Source organism: Taurulus bubalis (assembly GCF_910589615.1).
Source record: "Taurulus bubalis genome assembly, chromosome: 2".
NCBI lineage: Eukaryota > Metazoa > Chordata > Actinopteri > Perciformes > Cottidae > Taurulus > Taurulus bubalis.
In genome coordinates, this window is record NC_136590.1 from 210,001 (window position 1) to 225,426 (window position 15,426).

Consider the following 15,426-nt stretch of genomic DNA (forward strand, 5'->3'; position numbering starts at 1 on the left):
AGTGCAAAGACCTCAGAACTGGAGTGATGTGATCCACTTTCCTGGTCTTAGTGAGGACTCCAGCTGCAGCGTTCTGAATCAGCTGCAGCTTTCTGATTGACTTTTTACAGAGGCCTGTGAACACACCGTTACAGTAGTCAAGTCTACTGAAGATAAATGGCCTGTGAACACACCGTTACAGTAGTCAAGTCTACTGAAGATAAATGACCTGTGAACACACCGTTACAGTAGTCAAGTCTACTGAAGATAAATGACCTGTGAACACACCGTTACAGTAGTCAAGTCTCCTGAAGATAAATGACCTGTGAACACACCGTTACAGTAGTCAAGTCTACTGAAGATAAATGACCTGTGAACACACCGTTACAGTAGTCAAGTCTACTGAAGATAAATGCATGGACAAGTTTCTTCAGATCCTGTTGAGACATAAGTCCTCTAACCCTTGATATATTCTTCAGGTGATAGGAGGCTGATTTTGTAATTGTCTTGATATGGCTGTTCAGGTTGAGGTCTGAATCCATAACTACACCTAGATTTCTGGCTTGGTTTGAGGTTTTTAACATTAGTGATGCTGGTTATGATTAGCTGTTATGGTTAGCTGGTTATGATTAGCTGTTATGGGCAGCTGTTATGGTTAGCTGGTTATAGGGTTAGCTGGTTATGATTAGCAGTTATGGGCAGCTGTTATGGTGAGCTGGTTATGGTTTGCTAATTATGAATAGCTGGTTATGATTTGCTGGTTATGGTTAGCTGGTTATAGGGTTAGCTGGTTATGGATAGCTGTTATGGTTAGCTGGTTATGATTAGCTGTTATGGGCAGCTGTTATGGTTAGCTGGTTATGATTAGCTGTTATGGTTAGTTGGTTATGGTTAGCTGGTTATGGTTTGCTAATTATGAATAGCTGGTTATGATTAGCTGGTTATGGTTAGCTGGTTATGGTTCGCTAGTTATGAATAGCTGGTTATGGTTAGCTGGTTATGAATAGCTGATTATGGTTAGCTGGTTATGAATAGCTGGTTATGGTTCGCTAGGTATGAATAGCTGGTTATGATTAGCTGTTATGGTTAGCTGGTTATAAGGTTAGCTGGTTATGATTAGCTGTTATGGTTAGCTGGTTATAGGGTTAGCTGGTTATGGATAGCTGTTATGGTGAGCTGGTTATGGTTAGCTGGTTATGATTAGCTGTTATGGGCAGCTGTTATGGTTAGCTGGTTATGGTTTGCTAATTATGAACAGCTGGTTTTGATTAGCTGGTTATGGTTAGCTGGTTATGGATAGCTGTTATGGTTAGCTGGTTATAGGCTTAGCTGGTTATAATTAGCTGTTATGGTTAGCTGGTTATAGGGTTAGCTGGTTATGGTTAGCTGGTTATGGTTTGCTATTTATGAACAGCTGGTTATGATTAGCTGGTTATTGTTAGCTGGTTATGGATAGCTGTTATGAATAGCTGGTTATGGTTAGCTGGTTATAAATAGCTGATTATGGTTAGCTGGATATGAATAGCTGGTTATGGTTAGCTAGTTATGGTTAGCTAGTTATGGTTAGCTGGTTATGAATAGCTGGTTATGAATAGCTGGTTATGGTTAGCTGTTATGGTTAGCTAGTTATGGTTAGCTGGTTATGGTTAGCTAGTTATGAATAGCTGGTTATGGTTAGCTGTTATGGTTAGCTGGTTATAAATAGCTGGTTATGGATAGCTGGTTATGGTTATTAATGTTAGCTTATGTTCCCTCTGCCTGGTCGGGTCACCTACCAGAATCTGCCACCGTCACTGTGGAGATGTTCACGAAGGAGCGGATCCGATTGGGCAGAAAGTCCGTCAGAGGCTCAATTTCCTGAAAGAACACAACAGAACTACTTCACACGGAGAACAAACACTGTATTGTTCAGGCAGACAGGCAGGCTGAGAGAGAGACAGGCACCTGTCTGCGAGGGAAGTCCCAGGAGAAGAAGACTATCTCGGTGTCTTTGACGGTGCAGTTCACAGTGAGAACCTCCCCCTGCTTCAATACCCTGCTGGAGACGGACAGGTCCACCTCCATCACCTTAGGGACTGAGAGACAGACAGGTGGAGAGAGAAGAAAGAAAGAAAATAAATGGTCCTTTATTAATCCCCTCGGGTAAATTTTACCCATCCTTAGTGATTAAGGAGCTGTGTGCCGGGGAGCAAGGACACTTAGACATGGGAACTATGTGGAGACTGGGTAACCGGCTACCTTGTGGTTTCAGGACGACCACATGTAGCAAAAGAAATATAGAGTGACAGATAGAGTGATAAGGTAACCTATAATATGTATATCATATACCCCCTGAGCTCACCTACGATGCTGAAGACGTAGTACACCTGGGACTCCCTCTTCTCGCTCCCCCGGGCAGCCGAGCACACGTATGATGTGTCGTTGAGTCGGCCCGTGAAGCCCCGCCCCGGTTCGTACGTCGCCCCGCTGACCGGCGTCCTGCCGGGACGCTCGTACAGCGAGACGGTGAGCTGCGGGTCGGAAACAACACACGGGATGGTGTCTTCCTCCGCCTCCTTCATCACCACACCGGGACCCGGAGGGACGAACCATTCCTCCGGACCTGGGTGGCAGGTAGGATCAGGAGGTACATAAGTAGGATCAGGAGGTACACAGGTAGGATCAGGAGGTACACAAGTGGTACACAGATAGGATCAGGATGTACACAGGTAGGATCAAGAGGTACACAGGTAGGATCAGGAGGTACACAGATAGGATCAGGAGGTACACAAGAGGTACACGGTAGGATCAGGAGGTACACAGGTAGGATCAAGAGGTACACAGGTAGGATCAGGAGGTACACAAGAGGTACACAAGAGGTACACAGGTAGGATCAGGAAATACACATGAGGTACACAAGTAGGATCAGGAGGTACACAAGTGGTACACAGATAGGATCAGGAGGTACACAAGAGGTACACAGGTAGGATCAGGAGGTACACAAAAGGTACACAAGTAGGATCAGGAGGTACACAAGAGGTACACAAGAGGTACACAAGTAGGATCAGGAGGTACACAATAGGTACACAGGTAGGATCAAGAGGTACACAGGTAGGGTCAAGAGGTACACAAGAGGTACACAGGTAGGATCAGGAGGTGCACAAGAGGTATAGAGGTAGGATCAGGAGGTAGACAGGTAGGATCAAGAGGTACACAGGTAGGATCAGGAAGTACACAGGACGTACACAAGTGGGATCAGGATGTACACAAGAGGTACACAGGTAGGATCAGGAGGTAGACAGGTAGGATCAAGAGGTAGACAGGTAGGATCAGTAGGTACACAGGTAGGATCAGGAAGTACACAGGAGGTACACAAGTAGGATCAGGATGTACACAAGAGGTACACAGGTAGGATCAGGAGGTACATAGGTAGGATCAGGAGGTAGACAGATAGGATCAGGAGGTACACAGGTAGGATCAGGAGGTACACAGATAGGATCAGGAGGTACACAGGTAGGATCAGGAGGTACACAGATTGGACCAGGAGGTAGAGAGGTAGGATCAGGAGGTAGACAGGTAGGATCGGGAGGTAAACAAGAGGTAGATAGGTAAGATCAAGAGGTACACTAGTAGGATCAGGAGGTACACAGATAGGATCAGGAGGTACACAAGAGGTACACGGTAGGATCAGGAGGTACACAGGTAGGATCAAGAGGTACACAGGTAGGATACGGAGGTACACAAGAGGTACACAAGAGGTACACAGGTAGGATCAGGAGGTACACAAGAGGTACACGGTAGGATCAGGAGGTACACAGAAGGATCAAGAGGTACACAGGTAGGGTCAAGAGGTACACAAGAGGTACACAGGTAGGATCAGGAGGTGCACAAGAGGTATAGAGGTAGGATCAAGAGGTACACAGGTAGGATCAGGAGGTGCACAGGTAGGATCAGGAGGTAGACAGGTAGGATCAGGAGGTACATAGGTAGGATCAAGAGGTAGACACGTAGGATCAGTAGGTACACAGGTAGGATCAGGAGGTACACAAGAGGTACACGTGTATGATCAGGAGGTACACAAAAGGTACACAGGTAGGATCAGGAAGGATCAGGAGGTACACAGGTAGGATCAGGAGGTAGACAGATAGGACCAGGAGGTACACAGGTAGGATCAGGAGGTACATAATAGGTACTTTGGTAGGATCAGGAGGTACACAAGAGGTACACAGGTAGGATCAGGAAGGATCAGGAGGTACACAGGTAGGATCAAGAGGTAAACAGGTAGGATCAGGAGGTACACAGGTAGGATCAGGAGGTAGACAGGTAGGATCGGGAGGTACTTATGTAGGATCAGGAGGTAGACAGATAGGACCAGGAGGTACACAGGTAGGATCAGGAGGTACACAGGTAGGATCAGGAGGTACACAGGTAGGATCGGGAGGTACACATGTAAGATCAGGGTGTAGACAGATAGGATCAGGTGGTAGACAGATAGGATCAGGAGGTAGACATGTAGGATCAGGAGGTACACACGTAGGATCAGGAGTTAGACAGGTAGGATCAGGAGGTACACATGTAGGATCGGGAGGTACACAGGAAGTATCAGGAGATGATCACTCATAATATGTATCAATATCATGTCACCTTGCCCAGGAATGAATATGTCCACCTCTCTGCTCTGATGGGACGACACCTCGTCACAGGTGTATCTTCCAGAGTTCTTCCAGGAGGCATTGAAGAGGTGCAGGGCGCTGCTGGAGCCCTGATTCTCAACCTCAACCCCCTGCACCTGGGGGTTAGGTAGCCGCCACGTCACATGACTCCACCCGGAACACACCTGTAGCGAGAGACAGGTACCTTACTCCACCCTAAATACACCTGTATTGAGAGACAGGTAACTTTTTTCACCCTAAATACACCTGCAGAGAGAGATAGGTACCTGACTCCACCCTGAACACACCTGTAGAGACAGACAGGTACCTGGAAACACATGGAGAGACAGACAGGTATTGACTGACCACAGTGAAATTGGAGGTTGAATTGAGCAGAACTTGAGCGCTTGAAGGCTGCAGCTCCAGACCGACGCCCCCTTCATGACGAACCAGGAACACACCTGGAGACAGATGAGTAGTCAGACAGACAGACAGACAGGCACCCACATCAGTCCACCTGTAAAATCTCACATGGTACCCACCCAACAGGAAGTGCAGCACATTCAGACTTCCTGTTCGTCCTCCGGTGGGAGCATTCATGTCCGCTGATCCTGAACAGCAAGACAGGAGAGATTTCAAAATAAAGGTCTGAAGGTGAATAATACCACACCTAGTCAGGCACAGAATTATGGGTATTTATTTAATTTAAAGTGAGATCAAAAAGTGACTGTTCGGTTGATAAAACTGAAAGGTTACAGATTCTTTGAAAGTCTTTTATTTTGAAATCTGTCTGTAGTCGGGTCAAAGAAACAGAAACTGTTTAAATCATTTCAGTCTTTGAGAGCTCTGATGGTTTGAACAGACCTGTGTGTGTGTGTGTGTGTGTGTGTGTGTGTGTGTGTGTGTGTGTGTGTGTGTGTGTGTGTGTGTGTGTGAGAGAGAGAGAGAGAGAGAGAGAGCGCTTTTTTTCATCTTTTTCTATTTTCAATGAAAAATAAAGACACTAAATCCAGTCATCCAATCAGAGTGTGTTCCTGGGACTTCGGCCAATCAGAGGTCTCATTGGCTGTGCGTGTGTGAGGAATGTGAGTCGACCACCGATGAAGAAAATAAATAGGAAAGTATTTCCTGTGGGGAGCAGAGGGGGGAGGCGGTCAGCAGCTTTCATCCAATCACAGCTTCATGGCTGGATAGCAGTTAAATCTGCCCCGAGTTTAGTCCTGCAGGACCTCAGCGGTGTCACAGATGATTACATTACATTTCATTTAGCTGATGCTTTTATCCAAAGTGACTTACAATACGTGCATTCAACCATGAGTACAAACTACAACAAGAATCAAGAAATTACAATTTATTCAATAAAGTTAAACTACAAAAAGTTATCAGTAAGAGACATCTAAGTGCTTCTAAAGTGCTACTAGGTGCTACCTTCCTTATTCAAGGTGTAGTCGAAAAATGAGTGTTTTTAGTTTGCAACGGAAAATATAAAGACTTTCTGCTGTCCTGATGTCAATGAGGAGCTCATTCCACCAATGAGGAGCAGGACACAAACAGTCTGACTTTGTTGAGTGTTTAGCTCTCAGTGACGGAGCTACAAGCCGATTGGCTGAAGCCCAGCGGAGCGAACGAGCCGGGGTGTACGGTTTCACCATGTCCTGGATTTAGACTGGACCCGATCTGTTCGTAGCACGGTACGCAAGTACCAATGTTTTGAAGCGGATGCGGGCGACCACCGGTAACCAGTGAAGGTTGTGGAGGAGTGGAGTCGTGTGGGTGAATTTCAGTTAAAGACCAGTCGAGCTGCTGCATTCTGGATGAGCTGCAGGAGGGAGTTAAAGTAGTCAAGGTGTGAGGTTGCCTGTACCAGAACCTGGACCGCCTTCTGGGTGAGAAGGGGACGTATTCTCCTGATGTTGTGTAGTATGGACCTACAGGATGCAGTGTAGCATGAACCTACAGGATGTTGTGTAGCATGGACCTACATAATGTTGTGTAGCATGGACCTAAAGGATGTTGTGTAGGATGAACCTACAACATGTTGTGTAGTATGGACCTACAGGATGCAGTGTAGCATGAACCTGCAGGATGTTGTGTAGCATGGACCTGCAGGATGTTGTGTAGCATGGACCTACAGGATGTTGTGTAGCATGAACCTGCAGGATGTTGTGTAGCATGGACCTACAGGATGTTGTGTAGCATGGACCTACAGGATGTTGTGTAGCATGGACCTACAGGATGTTGTGTAGCATGGACCTACAGGATGCAGTGTAGCATGAACCTGCAGGATGTTGTGTAGCATGGAACTACAGGATGTTGTGTAGCATGGACGTACAGGATGTTGTGTAGCATGGACCTACAGGATGTTGTGTAGCATGGACCTAAAGGATGTTGTGTAGCATGAACCTACAATATGTTGTGTAGTATGGACCTACAGGATGTTGTGTAGCATGGACCTACAATATGTTGTGTAGCATGAACCTACAATATGTTGTGTAGTATGGACCTACAGGATGTTGTGTAGCATGGACGTACATGATGTTGTGTAGCAAGGACCTACAGGATGTTGTGTAGCATGGACCTACCGGTTGTTGTGTAGCATGGACCTACAGGATGTTGTGTAGCATGGACCAACAGGGTGTTGTGTAGCATGGACCTACAGGATGTTGTGTAGCACGGACCTAAAGGATGTTGTGTAGCATGAACCTACAATATGTTGTGTAGCATGGACCTACAAGTTGTTGTGTAGCATGGACCTACAGGATGGTGTGTAGCATGGACCTACATAATGTTGTGTAGCATGGACCTAAAGGATGTTGTGTAGGATGAACCTACAACATGTTGTGTAGTATGGACCTACAGGATGTTGTGTAGTATGTACCTACAGGATGTTGTGTAGCATGGACCTACAGGATGTTGTGTAGCACGGACCTACAGGATGTTGTGTAGCATGGACCTACAGGTTGTTGTGTAGCATGGACCTACAGGATGTTGTGTAGCACGGACCTACAGGATGTTGTGTAGCATGGACCTACAGGTTGTTGTATAGCATGGACCTACAGGATGTTGTGTAGCATGGACCTACATAATGTTGTGTAGCATGGACCTAAAGGATGTTGTGTAGGATGAACCTACAACATGTTGTGTAGTATGGACCTACAGGATGTTGTGTAGTATGGACCTACAGGATGTTGTGTAGCATGGACCTACAGGATGTTGTGTAGCACGGACCTACAGGATGTTGTGTAGCATGGACCTACAGGTTGTTGTGTTGCATGGACCTACAGGATGTTGTGTAGCATGGACCTACAGGGTGTTGTGTAGCATGGACCTACATAATGTTGTGTAGCATGGACCTACAGAATGTTGTGTAGCATGGACCTAAATGATGTTGTGTAGCATGAACCTACAATATGTTGTGTAGTATGGACCTACAGGATGTTGTGTAGCATGTACCTACAGAATGTTGTGTAGCATGGACCTAAATGATGTTGTGTAGCATGAACCTACAATATGTTTTGTAGTATGGACCTACAGGATGTTGTGTAGCATGGACCTACAGGATGTTGTGTAGCATGGACCTAAAGGATGTTGTGTAGCATGAACCTACAATATGTTGCGTAGTATGGACCTACATGATGTTGTGTAGCATGCACCTACAGGATGTTGTGTAGCATGGACCAACAATATGTTGTGTAGCATGAACCTACAATATGTTGTGTAGTATGGACCTACAGGATGTTGTGTAGCATGGACCTACAGGATGTTGTGTAGCATGAACCAACAGGATGTTGTGTAGTATGGACCTACAGGATGTTGTGTAGCATGGACCTACATGATGTTGTGTAGCATGGACCTACAGGATGTTGTGTAGCATGGACCTACCGGTTGTTGTGTAGCATGGACCTACAGGATGTTGTGTAGCATGGACCTACAGGGTGTTGTGTAGCATGGACCTACAGGATGTTGTGTAGCACGGACCTACAGGATGTTGTGTAGCATGGACCTACAGGGTGTTGTGTAGCATGGACCTACAGGATGTTGTGTAGCAAGGACTTAAAGGATGTTGTGTAGCATGAACCTACAATGTGTTGTGTAGTATGGACCTACAGGATGTTGTGTAGCATGTACCTACACGATGTTGTGTAGCATGGACCTAAAGGATGGTATGTAGCATGGACCTAAAGGATGTTGTGTAGCATGAACCTACAATATGTTGCGTAGTATGGACCTACAGGATGTTGTGTAGCATGTACCTACAGGATGTTGTGTAGCATGGACCTACAGGATGTTGTGTAGCATGTACCTACAGGATGTTGTGTAGCATGGACCTACAATATGTTGTGCAGCATGAACCTACAATTTGTTGTGTAGTATGGACCTACAGGTTGTTGTGTAGCATGGACCTACAGGATGTTGTGTAGCATGGACCTACAGGGTGTTGTGTAGCATGGACCTACATGATGTTATGTAGCATGGACCCACATGATGTTGTGTAGCATGGACCTACAGGATGTTGTGTAGCATGGACCTAAAGGATGTTGTGTAGGATGAACCTACAACATGTTGTGTAGTATGGACCTACAGGATGTTGTGTAGTATGTACCTACAGGATGTTGTGTAGCATGGACCTACAGGTTGTTGTGTAGCATGGACCTCCAGGATGTTGTGTAGCATGGACCTAAAGGATGTTGTGTAGCATGGACCTACAGGTTGTATTGTAGCATGGACCTACAGGATGTTGTGTAGCATGGACCTACAGGATGTTGTGTAGCATGGACCTACAGGATGTTGTGTAGCAAGGACCTAAAGGAGTTGTGTAGCATGAACCTACAATATGTTGTGTAGTATGGACCTACAGTATGTTGTGTAGCATGTACCTACAGGATGTTGTGTAGCATGGACCTACAGGATTTTGTGTAGCATGTACCTACAGGATGTTGTGTAGCATGGACCTACAATATGTTGTGCAGCATGAACCTACAATATGTTGTGTAGTATGGACCTACAGGTTGTTGTGTAGCATGGACCTACAGGATGTTGTGTAGCATGGACCTACAGGGTGTTGTGTAGCATGGACCTACAGGATGTTGTGTAGCATGGACCCACATGATGTTGTGTAGCATGGACCTACAGGATGTTGTGTAGCATGGACCTAAAGGATGTTGTGTAGGATGAACCTACAACATGTTGTGTAGTATGGACCTACAGGATGTTGTGTAGTATGTACCTACAGGATGTTGTGTAGCATGGACCTACAGGTTGTTGTGTAGCATGGACCTCCAGGATGTTGTGTAGCATGGACCTAAAGGATGTTGTGTAGCATGGACCTACAGGTTGTATTGTAGCATGGACCTACAGGATGTTGTGTAGCATGGACCTACAGGATGTTGTGTAGCATGGACCTACAGGATGTTGTGTAGCAAGGACCTAAAGGAGTTGTGTAGCATGAACCTACAATATGTTGTGTAGTATGGACCTACAGTATGTTGTGTAGCATGTACCTACAGGATGTTGTGTAGCATTGACCTACAGGATGTTGTGCAGCACGGACCTAAAGGATGTTAAGTAGCATGAACCTACAATATGTTGTGTAGCATGGACCTACAGGATGTTGAGTGTCACACAAGGTGCACGGCCAACACTGAGTTGTTGAAGGTAACATTGAGGTCGTGGGTGGGAGAGCCTTTTCCAGGAAAGAAAAGTAGTTCAGTCTTGTCAGGGTTAATGTTCAGGTGGTGTGTGGACATGCACTGAGAGATGTCAGTCAGACATGATACATGTCTCATGATCGGACCCAGATGAAGACAGACAAATGCTTGTAGAGATCAAGATGTAAAAGGACAGAGGCTCCTGCAGACAGGACACAGGAAAAAGACAACAGGAAACAGGTAACAGGAAACAGGTAACAAGAAACAGGAAGCAGGTAACAGGAAACAGGTAACAGGAAACAGGCAACACGAAGCATGTAACAGGAAACAGGAAAAGGGTAACAGGAAACAGGTAACAGGACATATGAAACAGGTAACAGGAAAGAGGAAACAGGAAACAAGACATGAAACAGGTAACAGGAAACAGGTAAAAGTGAAACAGGTAACAGGTAGTAGGAAACAGGAAACAGGTAACAGGAAACAGGAAACAGGTAACAGGAAACAGGCAACAGGTAAAAGGGAAACAGGTAACAGGTAACAGGAAACAGGGTAGATTGTGTTTCCCCTGAACTAGGCTGTACCAGGTGTTTCACCTGAACAAGGCTCTACAAGGTGTTTCACCTGGACTACAAACCACCAGGCCTTTCACCTGGACTAGAATCCACCAGGTCTTTCACCTGGACTAGACTCCACCAGGTCTTTCACCTGGACTAGACGCCACCTGGTATTTCACCTGGACTAGACTCCACCAGGTCTTTCATCTGGACTAGACTCTACCAGGTATTTCTCCTGGACTAGACACCACCAGGTATTTTACCTGGACTAGGCTCCACCAGGTCTATCTCCTGGACTAGACACCACCAGGTCTTTCTCCTGGACTAGACACCACCAGGTCTTTCTCCTGGACTAGACTCCAACAGGTCTTTCACCTGGACTAGACTCCACCAGGTCTTTCATCTGGACTAGACTCCACCAGGCCTTTCACCTGGACTACAAACCACCAGGTGTTTCACCTGGACTAGACTCCACCGGGTCTTTCTCCTGGACTAGGCTCCACCAGGTCTATCTCCTGGATTAGACACCACCAGGTCTTTCTCCTGGACTAGACTCTACCTGTTCTTTCTCCTGGAGTAGACTCTACCTGGTCTTTCTCCTGGACTAGACACCACCAGGTCTTTCTCCTGGACTAGACTCCACCAGGTCTTTCTCCTGGACTAGGCTCAACCAGTTCTACCTCCTGGACTAGACACCACCAGGTCTTTCACCTGGACTACACTCCACCAGGTGGTTCACCTGGACTAGACTCCACTAGGTCTTTCTCCTGGACTAGACTCCACCAGGTCTTTCACCTGGACTAGACTCTACCAGGTGTTTCACCTAGACTAGACGCTACCAGGTGTTTCACCTGAACTAGACTCCACCAGGTCTTTCACCTGGACTTAGACTCCACCAGGTCTTTCACCTGGACTAGGCTCCACCAGGGCTTTCACCTGGACTACACTCCACCAGGTGGTTCACCTGAACTAGACTCCACAAGGTCTTTCACCTGGACTAGATTCCACCAGGTCTTTCACCTGGACTAGACTCCACCAGGTCTTTCACCTGGACTAAGCTCCACCAGGTCTATCTCCTGGACTAGACTCCACCAGGTCTTTATCCTGGACTAGACTCCACCAGGTCTTTCACCTGGACTAGGCTCCACCAGGTCTATCTCCTGAACTAGACACCACTAGGTCTTCCTCCTGGACTAGACTCCACCAGGTCTTTCACCTGGACTAGGCTCCACCAGGTCTATCTTCTGGACTAAACTCCACCAGGTCTATCTCCTGGATTAGACACCACCAGGTCTTTCTCCTGGACTAGACTCTACCTGTTCTTTCTCCTGGAGTAGACTCTACCTGGTCTTTCTCCTGGACTAGACACCACCAGGTCTTTCTCCTGGACTAGACTCCACCAGGTCTTTCTCCTGGACTAGGCTCAACCAGTTCTACCTCCTGGACTAGACACCACCAGGTCTTTCACCTGGACTACACTCCACCAGGTGGTTCACCTGGACTAGACTCCACTAGGTCTTTCTCCTGGACTAGACTCCACCAGGTCTTTCACCTGGACTAGACTCTACCAGGTGTTTCACCTAGACTAGACGCTACCAGGTGTTTCACCTGAACTAGACTCCACCAGGTCTTTCACCTGGACTTAGACTCCACCAGGTCTTTCACCTGGACTAGGCTCCACCAGGGCTTTCACCTGGACTACACTCCACCAGGTGGTTCACCTGAACTAGACTCCACAAGGTCTTTCACCTGGACTAGATTCCACCAGGTCTTTCACCTGGACTAGGCTCCACCAGGGCTTTCACCTGGACTACACTCCACCAGGTGGTTCACCTGAACTAGACTCCACAAGGTCTTTCACCTGGACTAGATTCCACCAGGTCTTTATCCTGGACTAGACTCCACCAGGTCTTTCACCTGGACTAGGCTCCACCAGGTCTATCTCCTGAACTAGACACCACTAGGTCTTCCTCCTGGACTAGACTCCACCAGGTCTTTCACCTGGACTAGGCTCCACCAGGTCTATCTTCTGGACTAAACTCTACCAGGTCTATCTCCTGGACTACACACCACCAGGTCTCTCTCCTGGACTAGACTCCACCAGGTCTTTTACCTGGACTAGGCTCCACCAGGTCTATATCCTGGACGAGACACCACCAGGTCTTTCTCCTGGACTAGACACCACCAGGTATTTCACCTGTACTATACTCCACCAGGTCTATCTCCTGGACTAGACTCCACCAGGTCTTTCTCCTGGACTAGACTCCACCAGGTATTTCACCTGGACTAGACACCACCAGGCATTTCATCTGGACTAGACTCCACCAGGTCTATCTCCTGGACTAGACTCCACCAGGTATTTCACCTGGACTAGACACCACAGGTATTTCACCTGGACTATGCTCCACCAGGACTTTCACGTGTACTAGACTCCACCAGGTATTTCACCTGGACTTTGCTCCACCAGGACTTTCACCTGTACTAGACTCCACCAGGTCTTTCACCTGGACTAGGCTCCACCAGGACTTTCACCTGGACTAGGTGTCTCACCTGTCTGTCACATCTCCATGTTGAAGGTAGTTTTCTGTCTCCTGGTTGGTTCAGATCCGATGATTGACAGCTGTCAGTCACAGTGGGATGTCAGTGACCTCTGACCTTCAGTGACCTCTGACCTTCAGAGATAGAAACAACTGAAACTTTATGATTTATTATTTTATTATGTCCATCTTTTCATTAGTAGAGTTGAACCTTGTCTCTGGCATTTAATGTGAATAATACTAACAATAACAATACTAGTTTTAGTAAGAGTTATAATAATAGTTCTAATAATATTATCAATATGAAAAATAAAAATTATGGAAGATTAAAGACAAAAAAATAAGATATTGAGAAAAGAAAGACAACTTTGTTCAAACCTTTTGAAACTCGTCTCGTTCTTCTCCTTCTTCTCCTTCTTCTTCTTCTTCTTCTTCTTCTTCTTCTTCTTCTTCTTCTTTTGCTTCTTCTGCTTCTTCTTCTTCTTCTTCTTCTTCTTTTGCTTCTTCTGCTTCTTCTTCAGTCAGAGTTCATTCCAGACGGAAGACGAATGGAAACCAACAGACTGACTCACAGTAAGAGAGAGAGAGAGAAAGGGAGAGAGAGAGAGAGAGAGCCAACGTCTGTTTTCAATCTGTCTCTCTGTCGTTCGCCCCCCCTCTCTGACAGGAAGTGAACCCAGTCCAAAACACACACACACACACACACACACACACACACACACACACACTGAAAGGGCTTTCTGTGAGTTTTCCACTGACTTTTACTATCGAGTGTATTTTAGTTTGTGTGTTGCAGGAAAGCTGCTTAAATAAAGTGGTGTGTGTGTGTGTGTGTGTGTGTGTGTGTGTGTGTGTGCGTGTGTGTGTGTGTGTATGTGTGTGTGTGTGTGTGTGTGTGTGTGTGTGTGTGTGTGTGTGTGTGTGTGTGTGTGTGTGTGTGTAAGAGAGACATATCAGCAATGAATCAGCTGAGGATCAATAATAAAGCTTCAGTCTGAAAAGCTTAAACTCAATTTAAACATAAGTGACCAAATATGAATAATATGACAATATCACAAAAACACTTTATATACAAATATGTTATTGTTATTCTTTAATTTCTTTCCAAACATTTCATTGTCTTCCTTCTTTTCGGGTCCTGGTCTCAGCAGACCGACCCACACCTCCCTCTCACTCATTCTGGGGGATCCAAAGAGAACCTCTAGTGGGAGGAGTCCAGGAGGCCCAGAGTCCTACAGAGGAAACTCATCTCCTTACTCTCTCTCTAAGGCTGAGCCCTGGGGAAACTCATCTCCTTACTCTATCTCTAAGAGTCCTACATAGGAAACTCATCTCCTTTCTCCATCTCTAAGACTGAGTCCTTACCCTACACCAAGGGTCAGCAACCTTTCGTATCCAAAGAGCCATTTTGACCTTTTTCCACCAAAAAAAAAATTTGATATCACAGCTTCTGAAGTTTTATACATAGTCATATTATATATACAAAAAACTATAGTTTGTTGTATTTATGAAATTATAGAACAAGAATAAAGACATTTGTTTACATTGTATTGCTATTTTACCTGTTTATAACTATCAAACAAAAAATAGTCATGTGTTGGCTACATTAACGTTAATTAAAAACACAACTATGTAGCCCTTTTTACTAGCGGACGCCTCAGTGTCTCATGAGCTGACACAGAATCAGCAGCAGTAGTGGAGTTCGGAGACGTGATCCACTTCCTGAAAGTAGATCTACTTTACTCAGTTTGCTGCAGCAGTTGAGGAATCGCTCTTCTGCACTCATCTGCGCGCGAGGGCGGGGCTCTGAGTCACGAGGAGCAGCTGCAGGGCGGAGGCTTGACGTGAAAGAAATATTTAAACATTTATTTTTATTTTCAGTGACACAATATCACCTAAAACTCCAAGATAAGAGGACTTCCCTTTAAAAGTTTTTCCACTTTTTTTTGTCAAAGCCTCAGGGAGCCGCAACAGACGGGCTACAGACGGGCTAAAGAGCCGCACACGGCTCTAAAGAGCCACACGCGGCTCCGGAGCCGCAAGTTGCCGACCCGTGCCCTACACTGTAACAGGTTTC

General features: G+C 46.1%; 1 protein-coding gene across 2 annotated transcripts in view; it reads right to left on the minus strand.

The window, feature by feature from the left end:
* Nucleotides 1–13,903, minus strand: part of LOC306751451 (platelet-derived growth factor receptor beta-like) — a 35,983-nt gene extending 22,080 nt beyond the window's left edge. Inside the window, exons 1-8 of one of the 2 annotated variants that reach the window (XM_079235019.1) lie at nt 13,728–13,903; nt 13,363–13,484; nt 5,153–5,221; nt 4,977–5,071; nt 4,603–4,795; nt 2,321–2,581; nt 1,924–2,054; nt 1,755–1,836 (exon numbers count right to left, since the gene is read on the minus strand). In XM_079235019.1, coding sequence (XP_079091145.1) covers nt 1,755–1,836; nt 1,924–2,054; nt 2,321–2,581; nt 4,603–4,795; nt 4,977–5,071; nt 5,153–5,210 — 820 coding nt within the window. In that variant the 5' untranslated portion in view covers nt 5,211–5,221; nt 13,363–13,484; nt 13,728–13,903. Of the gene's footprint in view, nt 1–1,754; nt 1,837–1,923; nt 2,055–2,320; nt 2,582–4,602; nt 4,796–4,897; nt 5,072–5,152; nt 5,222–13,362; nt 13,485–13,727 lie in introns of both variants that reach the window. The other variant, XM_079235018.1, reaches the window with a different exon arrangement.
* Between the last annotated feature and the right edge of the window lie 1,523 nt (nt 13,904–15,426).